At 32.8% G+C, this 16,494-nt stretch overlaps 1 protein-coding gene across 1 annotated transcript; it reads left to right on the top strand.

The window, feature by feature from the left end:
- The first annotated feature begins 248 nt into the window (after positions 1 to 248).
- On the top strand, positions 249 to 14,513 carry LOC128241905 (uncharacterized). The gene is made up of 10 exons (XM_052959035.1): positions 249 to 405; positions 4,937 to 5,128; positions 5,372 to 5,481; positions 5,650 to 5,794; positions 6,289 to 6,444; positions 8,106 to 8,300; positions 8,796 to 8,906; positions 9,233 to 9,319; positions 12,710 to 12,800; positions 13,443 to 14,513. The coding sequence occupies exons 1-10, from the start codon at positions 357 to 359 to the stop codon at positions 13,717 to 13,719; spliced, it is 1,413 nt and encodes a 470-aa protein (XP_052814995.1). The 5' UTR covers positions 249 to 356; the 3' UTR covers positions 13,720 to 14,513.
- The last annotated feature ends 1,981 nt before the right edge of the window (positions 14,514 to 16,494 follow it).

Genomic DNA, 16,494 nt, shown 5'->3' with positions numbered 1-16,494 from the left:
TTAATATACATACGAATGATAAATGTTTGCCAAAGGGCGTGTCTGTTTAGTTTCATATAAATTACATGTAGACTAAAACGTAAAAAGGAAGAAAATAGTTTCGTGTTAAATATCATACAATAATTGTTTCATGAACTTCCGTGACAAGGTAATGCAAGATTGCCTTATTCGATGACATGATATACAGCATATTTATCGACAAGGAAGTCGGTTGGATTAAACCTGTGTTTTCTACCATAACGAGCAGACGTATATAGTGTGTTTAAATAATAAATATGGTATAAAATGTGTATCTATATATATATATACACCGTGAAACGATAATAGGTTAAAATATTCATATATGTGGTAGGACAATGATCGTTTTGTTTTGGTTTGTTTTTGGGACAAATGTACATTTTCTAGGTAAGTAGACCAATAGTTTTTGAATTTGTCGTACAGAAAAAAATATGTATTTTAAGCATCTAGTCTAGAATAGATTATTGTTCAGTATGTTCATGGTGAATACTAAAACCTATTAAAATAGTTCTTATCCTGTTGTCAATTTAGGGTAAATTCAATTACAATTAAGATCATTTGTAGGCTTGCAAGAAGTATATATGATGTAAAAGGTAATCTGTAAAAGCATGACTCAATGTTTTTGCTGAAAGCTTCGTCTTAGCATAGTTAATATATTACATTGTCCATGGTTTAATAGAGAGATTCTTTATAAATATGTAAGAGGTGTTAGAGGTTTGAGCATATATATATTGTGCTAGTCAGTATTTCTATCCTATTCTTTCTATGTATTTGTTTCTTTGTGATTTCAAAATTCTTTAAAACATTGTCATTAATTGTTGGACAGCCTCGGTTCTTTTATAAGCGCTTTAAAGGGATAAGATACCTAGTGCACAGTACTTAAGTACTGATGGAATGATTGAGAATATCAGTTAACGCAACCTTGCGTTTAATGATCCTGCTGACATTTAATAACTTTTCTTTTGTATAATTGTCTTTTATTTCCCGTCTCGTTTATTTTCGTCATAAAATTATATTCATATCAAATACGAATACACTACAAGTAATAAATAAAAGAGTCTTATCGAAGGCAATTGTATAATAAATGATTTCAAAACAGCTTAATGTCGGCTATGAAACTTATTATTGCATTTTAAGATGCATGGCGTAGATCAAGTTGCATTTTGCATTTGATTGAGTTATAAAATAAGATATTTAAGAGATAAAAGTTTGGACGAATTGAGGTGGCATAATTGCGAGTTCAATGATAAAAAATGAGAACTCAGCAGTACGAGCTGTACAGATGGCGAGTTTTAATAAATGGTCTTTTATGTAGCTATTTTGAAAATTACAGATAATCAAAGACAATTATTTCGATCTTTAAACTTTTGAACTTCAAAAGAATTAGTTCCGAATAAACCTGATTAAATTATTTAAGACTCATACAATTATGTAAATTCATGAAGTCGGTGTTTATTTCGGATTGTCTTAATTGTTAACCGAGACTTAAACTGTTGTTTTTTTGGTAAACAAATGTTCTGATGTGTTTTGAAATTCAGAACACAATATCCTGTTACCTGTGAATTGAGGAAAATATGTTTGATATAAACTATATGACCTTATAATGGTATTGCTCTAATTTAAATTACCGTCATAGTCAAATCATATCTAATACAAGTTTGGTGAAAGGCACTTGATCTTACACCGAGTTTGAAACAATGCTAAATCATTGACATTCGCACAAATATGTTATAACCTTAATTTATCCAGATAAATATTTATGCAAATAGCTACAGAAACAAGCTCGGTAGCAAAAAGTTTAAACATAAACCCGGTTTAGTGGCACTGGGTAAACGCCAAAAACATAGAACATAAAATCACTTTTATGAACTTCATGTGGTATTGTTCTTATTTTCATTACAGTAACAGTAATACATTATATAATTGAAAGAGTGTTGATCTGACACTGAATTTGAAACAAATAAAATATTGCCATTTGGACAATCCTGTTATGATTTAGACAGGTGACCTTGTTTTGACCATTAATCCAACCATGGTCGAAACATCTGTACCAATTTAACTTTTTAAATCATTGATATGGTTATGTCCATAACATTGTCGTAGCAAAACCATTGAATTTCCTCCTTTTACTATGATGGTATGTCATGGTCACACCATTAATTGCAGGAAAATGGTCAAACGTATTTTACATTGTAAAGACTATTATCATTTATGCAGGGTGATCTTCAGAGCAACATACAAGAGCGTTTACTGGGCTGTAGTCAAATATATAAGAGTTTATGTCCAAAACATTAAGCTTGCAAGAAATATACAGACTTGATGTTATTTCGGCTTATCACAAAACATTTTTCGGTATCTGGGTTGGGACTGTAGTTTTCAATGATTTTCTGTGCAAACATTCGTGATTAAATTAAAGGGTTTCCTTTAAAGGATGTGCTGAACTAGTATAAACTTAGTATAAGCGGTGATAATGTTTAAATGTGAGGTAAAGAAGTCATGGCAATACTTAATCCGTAACAGTCATTAAGGGTCGTCAACATTATAAAAGTTCGTTTAAAGTACCAAACCATTAACTGTTTCATTTTTTCATTTTTTATTCAATTGTGAGGTGGGTGAGTGAGTGAGTGAGTGAGTGAGTGAGTGAGTGAGTGAGTGAGTGAGTGAGTGAGTGAGTGAGTGAGTGAGTGAGTGAGTGAGTGAGTGAGTGAGTGAGTGAGTGAGTGAGTGAATTAATGAATTAATGAATTAATGAATGAAAGCATTAATGAATGAAAGCATTAATTAATTAAAAAAGATGAATTCATTTAAAAAAGATGAACTAATTAAAAAAGATGAATATATGTACACTAAATAATGCATCATTCTGCATCATATATGTAGTATTTATTTTCATTGCTGATGAAATGCATTTTATGTAATGCTCGCATAAAAGAGCAAACAAAATGCGAAAATAGATTCACAACATAGACCAATGACCAACACTAAGAGGTCGACTTCATCGGTTTCGTTAGAAAATCATATAGTAATTTAACTTACAGATCTAAACTAACGGATATAATGCTTTGTTTGGTTACATTTCCATAACGTGATCTTGAAATACTAAAAATACCGCATGTTGCTGTACACCAATTAAGATTCAGGCTTGTTAATTTGTCATCATTTCCCCCGGGCCTCCTTTAAACAATAAGGAAGTTATAGGTAAGGATAACAGATGCATAACAAATAGATGCATAACACTTACCACAAAGGCCTATGAAGCATACACTGTTAAAACATCTCAGGTATTCCAGGTTCATCTGATATCCCTCAACACCTAAGTGTTCCATCGCGACTAAATATGGCGCAGGGCACAGGTGTGATACCTCGGAACTGCTCAAATTCTTAGAGATGAACCAAATATTCAACCTTTTGACACTAACCCCTGTCAGGAAACTTGGCATTGACAAACGCATACCTTATAGGACCGCCTGTGAGAGTACCTTATCATATACGGCATCCATTTGCGTTTTGTCGTGATTTCACATCGATGAATTTGATGTTTTAACTAAATCCTCCATTTTTAATTTGGATTTTAAGAGCAAGACATTCTTATATTAGTTACTAGCCTTTTGAACAATTTTACAAACAACTTTGAAAGTGTACGTAGAAAAAAATGACAATAAATATGATAATTTATTGAATGTAATTCGATTTACCATATTCATTCTCAAACACCAATGTTCTATGGCGCAGCAAGGTCAACTAGCAAAATTTCTACCAGATATCTGAACAAATGTCGGTAAAAGTCGAGATGTATACAGTATCACGATCCTTTTAATTAAACAGTACAAAACACCATTGTAACTCACGAAGGGCGACAGTTATAGACAGTGAGTTATGAGTCATGATGTGGATCGTTCAGAATCAAATTATCGTTTTAATGATGCATACATAATAAAACATACATGATAAAACATGGAGTCGCTAGTGATCACAGTAGTGTTCAAATGTCAATGAATTAATTAAATATAAAAGTCACAAATCTCTGTTAATCTCATAAGAATGAATCAGCCTTGGTTTGCAAAACACACAATGTTGTCCTGTCGACCACCATTTAATTGTACCGCGAAATCAGGAAAAAATACATATAAATCTTATTTCATAACTATTTGGTTTTAACGATGTTTTGTGATTCGTCAGTAGCAATAATAGTTTAAATTACCAAAACAAGTTTGCTTCATATTCTATTGTACAAAACGTGAAACATACTTTTTATCCAAATAATGGACTATTTTCAACGCATAAGCAAACGAATATATTTCTGGATACTGACGATCTAAACATATAAATGTGCCTTGGGTATTTCCGTATTGATTTTCATTGTTTTAGGAAGGTCATACCCAGAACATGTGCAATTGGATGCGGCCTACTCGTGCCTTATAAGAGCAATGAATGACCAACTGTTTTGTTTCACATTAGCTGAACCAAAACAAAAATCAATAATCGCATAACTTCGGCAAGAAAGGAAGTAATCCCTTTCATACATGAACCATATGAGGACTTTAAAGCAATATTTACAAGCGGTGCTCAATTACTTTATTTGAAGCACATTTTGAGAATATTTTGCCGAATTTGAAGTATGGAGGGTCGTACAAACGATTTTGTTAAGTCCATAAGTAGACGTCACGCGTAAATAAAAAGTGTCTCAACTCCATACCAGGAAGCGTTGAAAGAATTATTTTATATATTAGTATAATTATTTTCAATGAAGCGTTCTATCTAAAGACCCCTGTTTTCTTAACGTTTCAAAGACTAATGATTCATATTAATAGTATATGTTTTACGCTTCTTCGGACACTCATTTCCTATATTCACTACTTATGTAGTTGTGACCGTTCTGAGCACAATGCTAATGTATTTTCTCTTTTTTATTTTCCAGTGCATAGTTATTTCATCGAGACACAACCAACGGTATGGGGGAACGCTTCATGTCAAATAGCATTTCCAGTCCTGAACTTCTCTGGGAGTACACCATCTATAGATTCAACCGAGGATATTTCGAACCTAACAATTCCTGGGTTAGGGGTTTGGATTGGCTATTATAAAGCAATGGTTACCTACACATATGTCGGTAAGTAAAGATTGACCATCTGTAGTAGCTTAGGAATCATTGCCATTTATCTTTGTGTTCACTTACAGCTACATTCGCAATGTATACAAACCCTGGCCGTCTTTGCTCTTATGTTTATCATTAAATATATTTTAATTAATATATTTTGAAACGTGGTGTGTTTGCATGCATCACTTTTTAAGAATTGCATTGTCGTAATGTTGCTACCTTATGAAGTATTTTTACAAATGAACGCAAAATTAGGAAACGGTCGAAGGGATCAGTATGAAGGGCAGATTTATGACGTACAAAGTCTTGGCGACTGCATATCCGCTACTGGATGTAAAACCTTCGGGTTATGGAAATCAAATACAGTAAGAAAATATAACATTTTATTCTTTGTATTTGTTTTACTAATTTATTTATTATATGGATGCGTAAAATCTTGAAACATTTAAAACTTCGTATGAATGTAGTGAATATACACACTAGCTGTTTGTGTAAATACATGCAAGATGTTATAAAAGCGTAATTTTTTCCAGGGCCTTACATGTAAATGTGCCTTGGGATATACAGTATTTGCCAACATATCTTGTGATTCACATTGCAATGACTCGAACTTTGAATTTCCGTGTGGAATGGCAGAGACCAATATAATGTCTGTATACAACACAGACAATGAAAGAAGTAAGTTAGTAGTTTAATGTACGTATATTATTTCTGTATACAAATTGAGGAGATGTCTCCCTATGAAGTACTTTCTTTGCCAGAGAATATATAAATTAAGGCTTAAAATTGTGTGCTCTTGTTTTGACTCTATAGATAAATAATTATTAAAAGTAGCATTTATTATAGCAGCATAGTGTAAACTTGTAACATAGCATTTTGTCATTAAAATTGTATAACATACCTTACGTGAAGGGTAAAAGAGATTGACTATACGAAATACAAAATGTTTCGCATTTAGAAGATATGTCGACGCTTATTTGCACATGAAGTTGTCATTATTGACACTCGTTTCGAACAACTGACCCCCTTGCCGAAACTATGCCTAGGACAAACCAAAGCCGTGTACATGTCGTGCAGTTGGTACACGCATGCGTGATTAATGCAAATGATTCCAAGATATGACTGTTGTTATCATGTGAAATGTTATCTTACGGTAATCATATATATTTCAGTAATATCAAAGACGGACGACACATGTACGTCGATTGAATGCAGTTGCCTCTCATTCACATACAATAATACTCCATCCGAATACATATTTAAATGGAGGACATGCATGAAGAAAGATTTTCCCCTTCAACTCCTTTGCAATAACCATAACTTTTCAGGTATATGGTTAACCCAGTTAATAACACATTTTTTATCATTTATTACCAGAAATAATTGACGGGCTAAGGGATATTAAAAGATTTATCCCATTTTATCGTGTGCTTTTTTAAATTGTAAAAACCGGATCTGATGATAATGATGTAAAACATGCCTTCTTTTATGTGAGATAAATTAAATGTACATTCCAAGACACACACATTATCTAGTCTGTATTTTAAAAGTAGAATTTAACATTTGTACTCAATATAGTAAAGTTTTGAGTTTGTTGATCATAAACGTATTTCTTCTCAGCGTAGTCTTTTCTAGTAAAGGTGAAATCATATAATATTAATATCTGAAAGGCTTAGAAGTCATTGTTACTATAATATAGGATCAAATGAACAACTTGAAAAGAATTAACACGTTAAAATTGAGATAATGTCGACAGTGTATCGAAAGCTGTTTTTATATTATTAGTGTTTGTACATCCAAGTACTTAAAGGAAAATATAGACATGTTCCCATTAACTTTGTCTTATTACTTGGACATTTCATTTTTAAAAGGTAATGGGATAAAACAGTCTTGGAGATGTATATAATTATATCACACTTTATTTTTTAAGTATCTCTGACTAAATCTGCCATCTATGACTTCCTAATTGTTTTTGTCTTTTAATGTATTTCATAACGCTGACCATTTAATGACATCTTATTATAAAGCAACACATACATCTACCACACTGTTTATGCATAGGCTTTACAACTAGGGGCTTATCCGCAGAAGAGAGTTTTAGAATACATGAGTTCAGTCAGCAGTAGGCTGAATAAATAAGAATGCAGCTGGGCACATATGCTTTGCTCCAAGCACACAGATAACATAAATGTAGAGTTTTGTAAGTTATAATATCTCATTCAAAGACGAACCCAGTAGGCCAACATTTAACAATGAGCTTGTGTAAAAGCAAAATGATCAAATAGCAAAACAACTTTCTACGAGACACCTAACGTCACATAACAACGTACACTTATAGCATATATGATACAAGCAGTAAACACTATGATCAATAAAGAAAATAGTTCAACAACAACGGGGGGGGGTGCATGAAGTGGGAAGTGCATATATCAATATCCACTTGTCCCAACGATTTTCAAAAGCAGCACTTTCAAAGTGATCTTGACTTTTTGAATCCGAATTATATGCGGGTCATCTAATTGGTTGTGCTAAGCTACTTTTAAAAAGAGCAAAACAATAGCTTATTTTGGGGGTTTTCAATTTTGATCAAAAATCGAAGTAAACTTTAAGGTTTATATTGACCTTTACGTTTTAGCCCTTACTTGTTGTTCTACTATTTTTCTGTTATATTTTGACATTTGATGCCATGGCCTCATTCGTATTTCATCAAATTGCATGTTATAACGGAATGTCACTGTGACATATGACAAATTGTGAAAATTGAGGAATCCGGACTACTCATTATTAAAGTATTGATCGTAAAGTATTGTGTTGCTTAAGGTCACTGTGATATTAACCTTTGATGGTTTAAAGCAACAGATGTCATATAATTGTCATAATCAATCTTCTTATTAAATTTGATTAACAATGACTAACTAGTTGTTTTAATATTGCTCGGAACCCAGAGGGAAAAATCATATAATATACATTACTTATATTGATTCTGCAGTTGATACCCAATCTGCTGTAATTCCGAACTCTGAGTATAAAAGGACGTGGGCTACTGCATCGGAATCTTGTTTTGCTGCCGGAAAATATCCAGCAACATATACAAGCATATTGAGCACATCGTTTTCTGGCAATGTTTCCGGACTGGAGCGTTGGACTGGGGTCATAAGGAAATTGTCCGTTATAAAACGAACTGGTATGACATTTTGCTAATATTTATCAATTTCAAGAGTGAGGTTGGTGCACATAAACTGGTTTAAACCCCCAGTAAATTTACATTTTGCTGACCGTTCCAAGGCGGTAACTAACAATCCTTGATACACATACCTATTTTTATATATAGTATGTATGCAATGTGCTGTTTGTGGAGTTTTGTGCTCTTCTTCTATGTTTCTTGTTTGTGAATTTATGTTCTATGTATATGGCGTTTACCCAGTGCCACTAAACCGGGTTTATGTTTAAACGTTTGCTACTGAGCTTGTTTCTGTAGCTTTTTGCATAGATATTCATGAAATAAAGCATTTAGGGCAAACGGATGAAGAAAACAAGTTTATGAATAGTCATAACAGAGTATGTTATATATACATTTTATGAGCCAAATGAATAAAAATATCTCATGAAAAAACATTGGAAATATAATTGGAACATTTTACCCAATCAGTTGTTCCAAAGATACCTAATAATTATACAGAAAACTTCAACCCCTACGAAATGTCTGCGGTCGCGGTCGCTGTTTTGCAAAAAAATGGTACAGTTGTGTTTGAAGATAGGACTCAACGTAGACATAACGTATGTCATTCCCGTAAGTAAACATATATTGCTTATTCATTACAGAATAGGGATTACATTATAATTAATTGTTATCAACTTCATCGTCCCTGATTAAGATTTGTGCGATGTTTGCAATCGTATTAATAAATTCATTTTTCTACTACTTCATGTTTTTAATGTAGACACTTATGTTTCATAGTTAAACGAAGATTTGGTTCGTTTTTTCCAAAGTTATTTTTAGTAAAGGTCTGTCCTAGATCAATAAACAACCTCGTCTTCAATGTCTTCCATCAAATTCGTCTTGTTAATATAATGAAATTAACTTCATTAACAAGCGATGTTTTATTATGCACATAGCTTTAGGAGGCACATCCAAAACAACACCATTTAGCTCGACGCAAACGACCCCACCCACCAGCATAACCTCATTGAACAAACATACAGGTTAGTTTTTTGAAGTAGTGTAATAGAAAATGTATTACGTCGCATAAAGCGTTTATTCTATACGTTTTCACGATAATTGTAAAAACCGGACTCGTAATCTTGAGAAGTATAGATTGCATAGTTCTATACATCCCCATAAATTATTAATTATTTGTTAGATTAACAATAAATACAGTTGCACTGTAATTTTATCTAATTGCAAACAATAAAAAAGTGTAAACACAGTACATGTCCTTGTTTAGAGGAATCATTCTCAAAGCCTTACAGCCATAATGATTGAACAAGCTATGAAAAACGTGACAAGACAAGTGACACATAGCATATATAGGCATTGAATATCGGAAATACTATTAAAAAACCATATGATATAATATTGTTCCATAGAAATAAATATTTTAACTAACTTCCTTTGTTTGTCTAAATAAATGAAACCATATGGCTTTTTAAATGCAGAATTGTAAAGATGTTTTTGAATATTTTGCTCAGTGCAAATACTGTTCGACTTCCATTTCGAGTGGGATAACAAAAATATGTAATGGGAGCAAATTCACACTTTAAGTGACTTGTAGAATGACTGAGAATGATAAAATACACAACAATGTTAATGCCTGCCCTGAATAAATCAATCAGTTATGTCATGTTAAGGAATGAATTGAGGGGCTGGTCAAAGTGTGTGGAGTCCGTCCGTAATTCATTACTTATTTTTACACCAATAGTTAATTATTTCATTGAATAATTGAAACTAATTCATTTCATTTAAGAAAACCTTTCAGAAATCCTTTCTTACCCATTCTTTAAATAGAATGACCCGGCTGTAACCGGAAACATTTCTTTCAAATGACGTCACTTTTAAACGTAAAATTGAAACACTTATGGCAACAATACACTTACAATATAATAAAAACAATTCACTTTCTAAAATGTTGATTTATATTTTACGGAACCTGCTGACACAATACCAACAAAAATAGTTTTCATGTATATCGTTATGGGATGATTTCCGATGCGAACATATCCGAAGATGTTGCGTTCATCGATTGATAAACGCAATTGCCGAAAGGGAGTTCATTTAAGGAATGGAAGTTGAGGTGTAAATATTATTGTCACAAACATCATCGTCAAATATTATTACTTTCTGTTGATCAATATCCATCTCTGTAACATGTAATATGTCATCGCGTGAGGTGTGTAATATGTCTTTATAGCAATACTTCAATAGCATGTGCAATCTTATCCAATTTATTAATGAAGAGTTGATATTTTGACTGCTACAAATAAATTTCATTGTAGTTAATTAATGATTTTAATAGCATATGAAAAAAATGCATAAGTCTCTACAGAATCAGTATTGATTCAGGCATTAATAATCGAAAAAAGTTTTTGTTTATCGTCTTAACTCGGAAACTTCATTATATTAATTTCTTTAATAAAAACATGAAAAAATATATAAGTCCAAGCGTTTAATCAAATATTATCATATTTTTTATAAAAAAACATTTAAGCAATATGGGGTAATGTGTTTATCACACAAGGGTTAAATAATGCGTAGTAGTTAGCAAAGTATTCGTTGCGGCGGGGGAGGTATGAGAAGACTGCTTTTAAGAGGGTGCCAAAAGAAGATTAACTGCGTGAGAAACGTAGAAAAACAAACGTTTTCATCTTTAAGAATTTTAAATATTTTACCACCGTAGTAAAACGCAAACTGCGAGTCACAACGGGGTTAATTCATTTAGGTGACTTGATTGAGTTTAACTTGCAGTTTGCCTACTACATGTACTCAGGTACTCTGACTACTCTGGCAATTGAGTTTATTTGCATGTGATGTATATATCGTGTCATTGAGAAAGTAATAAGACTTGTACTAAATTAAGTTATTAGGAATAGTGTTTCGGCTTGTATAAACATTATTGTCTTCGTTTAAGCTGGCTCCGATGATGGTTAGACATTTCACTTTGCTTATATTAATAAATATTTGTTGGAGATAATGTTAACAAGTTAAATTATTTTCTTCACTGACGTTCCATGGCGTTTTGATAACGATATGTTAATGATAAGCGACTTGCATATATCTATTTTGTGAAGTAGTGATTTTCGTGGTGTGTCTGTTTGGCATTGATCCATGTGCCTTGAAACAAGCATTTTTTGGTGGCCTCGTCCCTGGAGTTTGTACTGTTCTATAAACGTAACAAAAATACCCGGATGACGATTGGTAAATGTAATGTTATGTTTGTGAAACAAAGCCCTGATAACAAAATATGTCGTTTTAAAACAGCATTACTCATTATCATCCGGTTGAAAGGCAACAACAAGAAGAGTAAAGCAAAAATCGAAAACCCGTGGTGACATTTATACTTCAGGAATTAACCTTCATGAATTCACGATTTCAGCTCCATATTTCAGAATTTTATCTTTACGGATTCACATTTTCACATTTTTACTATTTCATATTTTCACCATTTCTCAAATTAAGCCTCAAGATTTCAACTTCACGAATTTACGATTTCATGATCAATTTTCAAGTCGAGTTGTATAATTCCTGAACTCAAAACCATAAAATCGTGCAGTTAAAATAATGAATCCGTGAAATCGTAAATATGAAGCTGCTGAAGTTGTAGAATGTTGCAATCGTTATTTCATGCAAATGCAATCGTGATGTCGAGAATTTGATATCTGAAAAACATGAAATACTGGTGTAGAAATCGTGATTTCATGTAGTTCAAAAGTAGCTTTGTTTGTTTTTGTTTGTTAACTAGCAATTTCGAACACAACAACATCAACCAAATTGTACACAGTACCGTTAGGAACAACGACATCTTTAGGCACAGACGACGCAGGTATATTTATAGCCATCCATAATATATTTCTGTTGGGAAAATGGTTCTTATACATAAATGAAGAGTGGCAGTGTTTTAGTTTATGTTTTATTTTAGTGAGATTAAATATGTATGTATATTTTACATCTGATGAATAAAACTAAATGAAAAAAAAATCAGTAAATGCAGATCAGGCCTTTTGAATGAGTAATAAAACCTTTTAAAGTGTTTATCGTTACACCGATAATGTTTTGATAAAATTTTACCCTTAAAAACACTTATGCGTATAATTATGTATTAAACATACAATGGAAACTACAGTAGCCAAACGAATACGTCTTAGGCCTAAACAGATATTTAACGAAAGACAACAACCTGCAATGAAATTCATGTTTTGTATATTGTAATAGAAAAAACCAGGAATAAAGTGGGCATTTATACAATGCTATTTGGTTAAACATTGATTAAATATATAAGACATAAGAATTCCAAAATTTATTTTTCTTCATAAAGTAGGTACTACTTAGTGTTGTTTTATATTATTTAAAAGCCTTCATGCTCATTTCTTATATTGCAGGATCCACGGCCGGTCTCGCAGCTGGTTTGTCCGTTTCACTAGTTTTACTTATCCTTGGAGCGATCATTGTGCTGCTGTTCTTGAAACGGAGGTAGGACCATTTCTTTAAATTTTATATAGCTATTCAAATGAAATATTTATTACTCGACAAATTATTATTTTTTTCTATAAAATTGGACATAGATGGTAAAATATTCAATACTACACAATTTAAGTATATTGTTGCTCATACGTTAAAAAAAGTCCACATTCCTTGTAGTTTAGTAAGGCTGCATTCAATTTCCTAAAACGGTTAAGGCGTTTCTCTTACCCGTTAATACCTTGTCACTATTGGATGACCACATTTGAAATTTGCACATTTTAAATTTGTTTTCGTAGTTTATACTGTATTTGTTTATATATTATATTTGTCATAATATACCAATGAGTCTTTTAGTGTGGCGTATGTAAATTTAAAAAAACGTAGGTATATAGAGGATAATTGTTTCTTTCAGTGTAAGATCGTAATATATTTCACCGATTGAGCACCAAAAATTTGTATGCCACAAATCACCGGAAAGCATATAGTAGAAGTATACCCTTAGTTCCTCGTCAATGCTGCTGTCGTGCAAAAAATTAAGTCTTGGACATTACTCAAACCTCATGTGAAACTCTGTTCATAATATCGGATGTGTCCTACTAGTGAAAACAAATGCTTATTGTAAATAATGCTACATCTTTTTTAACTTTGTAGGGGCTTTCTACCGGAATGTCACAAACAAACTGAGGAAACAAGCAATCATAGCGCAGACACAGCGACCGATAATTCCTTCATGTCAACTCCGATATTTGAATCTACCACAAACACAATGCATGACATGACAGCTTCCAATCATACTTATCTTGCACTTGAAAGGACATTTGACGGAGTGAATAAAGATGATGCAGATCAGTATGCAGAGCTAGATGCGACCGAATTTGACCATCATGATTTGACCGAAACGCCAGAGAAAGAAATAGCTAACGGTTAAGACACAACCGATGGCTCTGCCGCGACTAAATTGGCTAAGCAAGATAGCAACTATAACAAAGTTACTTTACATCAATTCACTGAGTATGACCATATTCATAAAAATGGAACTCTGCCAATGTTAGACAGACAAAGTAAAAATTAATATGATATCACAAGTAACATTATAAACGGGAAACGCAATATACGTTGCGGAGATGACGATAATACATATACTCAATTGAACAAAAATAATTTGAAGGGTTCTAACACAGATAATATTCATGGAAAGACGGAAACAGATGGCGACAGTGGATATGGTTCCTTTTGAGATCTCAAAGGTAGCCGGAATGCAGCTGCAAAAGAACCGGAGAATGATTATGCCGTGATTTAATAAAATGGTAGAGTTCGGTGTCAGTCAAAGGACATATAATTACATGATTTGATCATTTAAAGTTATCTAACTTTAGGGCTTAGGAAAACAATCAACGTTTTGCACCGATTGTTGCTAAAACCGTGAGAAATGTTTATTTAATGAAAAGAATAACATAACTAGGTTTCCGTTCAATCCTATTCCGGAAGATGTGCCCATCTGTTAATTGGTATGAATGACATGGTTGCTAAACCATGCTATACACTTTTATATTTGTGATTGTATCTTATTGTGAATGCTTTGTGTTGAAATAACTGTTTCTCGTCGCCATAGAAACAAGCATCATTTTTTGCAACTACATGTGTAAACTAACAAATTGATATTTGCTGTTAAGAGCCATAGTTATTAGTAGTTGTTATTTCTGATTATAGACGACTTCGAATTCTCTATTTTCATATATGTATATATATGTATATTGACTACTAGAGACTTCGTCAGAGGAAGAGTCAGGATAACCAATTGCTGATTTGGATCAGGGCGATACATTACAAGCTAGAGAGCAACATCGAGCCTAGTCTACCTCTACGACCCTTTTCGTTTTAAAGCCCCGCTTAAGGGTATTTTTATCATTTGTTGAGACATCTTGTTCCCCATCAAAATATAAGATTGGACTGGAAGATGTTAAACAACTTATGAAAGTCCTTTCCCGCAAATATTACATAAATGCGTGTAAAAACAACAAGTATTTTTCAAAAAGCAAACGAAAACCTCAGATAGCTGTACTCCAGCTAGTATATTACGTGGTGGCATAGATGATCTTATCTGCTTGTCAAGGGAGATCACTTCGAAGAAGAATGAGGTATTAAAAAGATGCCATTCGCATCTTATACGTAATAGATGTACATTCAATACTTATCATGCCAAATGATGTGGGAAGATAGAGCAATCATTTTGGTTTCTAGTTTTTGTCCATGTCATTTTTAACCAGTACACTATATACAGACCTGGATGACGAAGTGCACAAAAATAAGTTTACATGTACACTTACTGGGGCAACTGTTGGAAAGGTTGCGAAACACAACTTCTAGAAGTACGTGTACATGTGGAATATTTTTGTGCACTACATCATCCAGGTATTTGTATATGTGGACTGAATTGTCTGAACTACGTCATCAAGGTTTATGTACATGTATATTTATTTGTGAGCACTACGTCATCCAGGATATGTGTGATGTTTACATGTTTATAATGACATGAACGATAACACGAAGACAATAGTTTATGCGAGTAACAGCGAGTGCACAAGAACAAGTTGAATCAAAGCGCTTAAAGCGTTGTATGGATTTCGACATGCAGCGTTTTGTGAGTATAGTCATGTAATTGTAAAATATAATTATTAACATAAACATTTAACGATATGTATAAGTATATGCTCGCTCATAATTTCTTTCGTGAAACTTAGAGTTTAATATTGATTTTCAATGAGATCATAAAGAATAAGTCACTTGAAATGTGGTATACGCAAAATAGTTAATTATAAGGTATGGAGTAATTCTCAATATCATATAAAACCTTATCTGGAGCTTTGGTTTCATAAACAATGCACTGCCACGGATAAAGCATTATTGAATTTTAGTATAATTTACTCCTCACTTCAAACTTGACTTAGGCGTATTTACTACCAGGGTATGCCTGCGAAACTAAATGCATCCCAACAAAATGCATTGGACATATCAATAACGCTTATGTTTGAGGCTTCTTTCTACAACGCCAAATACCTCTCGATCGAATCATCCACATACTATTTATTCCCTGTATGTTTGATGTACATGTATCTTAATAATGTCAATCGTGGACAGAATGAACGGATTTATATCAGTTTTTGTTTTTTAAATGCATATGCATTATGCTACATGCTCAAGATATTGGACTGAAATTACTGAGACATACTGGAAAATATTCACATACTTTCCGTTTAATTCGGCACTACATGACTATGACACAAATTATAGCAGGTCGATAGTAAAAACTAACAATCTCAATAAAAAAAAAACGTCAAGTAATAGCCGATTTAAACATTTCGAACATAGAAAATATGCTTATGAATGAACTATAATCAACAAAATCTGATAGTAGGATAAAATAATGTTTTATAATTTTATTTAAAACATTATGAATTGATATTATAGGCCGTATTAGCATTTATTTAAGGAATGAATTGCGGGGTTGATGTCATTATCGGGGTTTGAACGCAATTGGGTTGGTCAATGTGTGTGGAGTCCGAAGGACTCCAAGCGTACTTTGACCAACACAATTGCGTTGATATTCCCGATAATGACATCAACCCCGCAATTCATTCCCTATAATTACACCAATAGATCTTTATTTTATTCAAAAATTGTTAACGAAATACTTCATTTCATT

Source organism: Mya arenaria, chromosome 7 (genome assembly GCF_026914265.1).
Source record: "Mya arenaria isolate MELC-2E11 chromosome 7, ASM2691426v1".
In the NCBI taxonomy this organism is placed as follows: Eukaryota; Metazoa; Mollusca; class Bivalvia; order Myida; family Myidae; genus Mya; species Mya arenaria.
The sequence above is the reverse complement of the archived record's forward strand: the minus strand, read 5'-3'. Positions and strand labels throughout refer to the sequence as shown.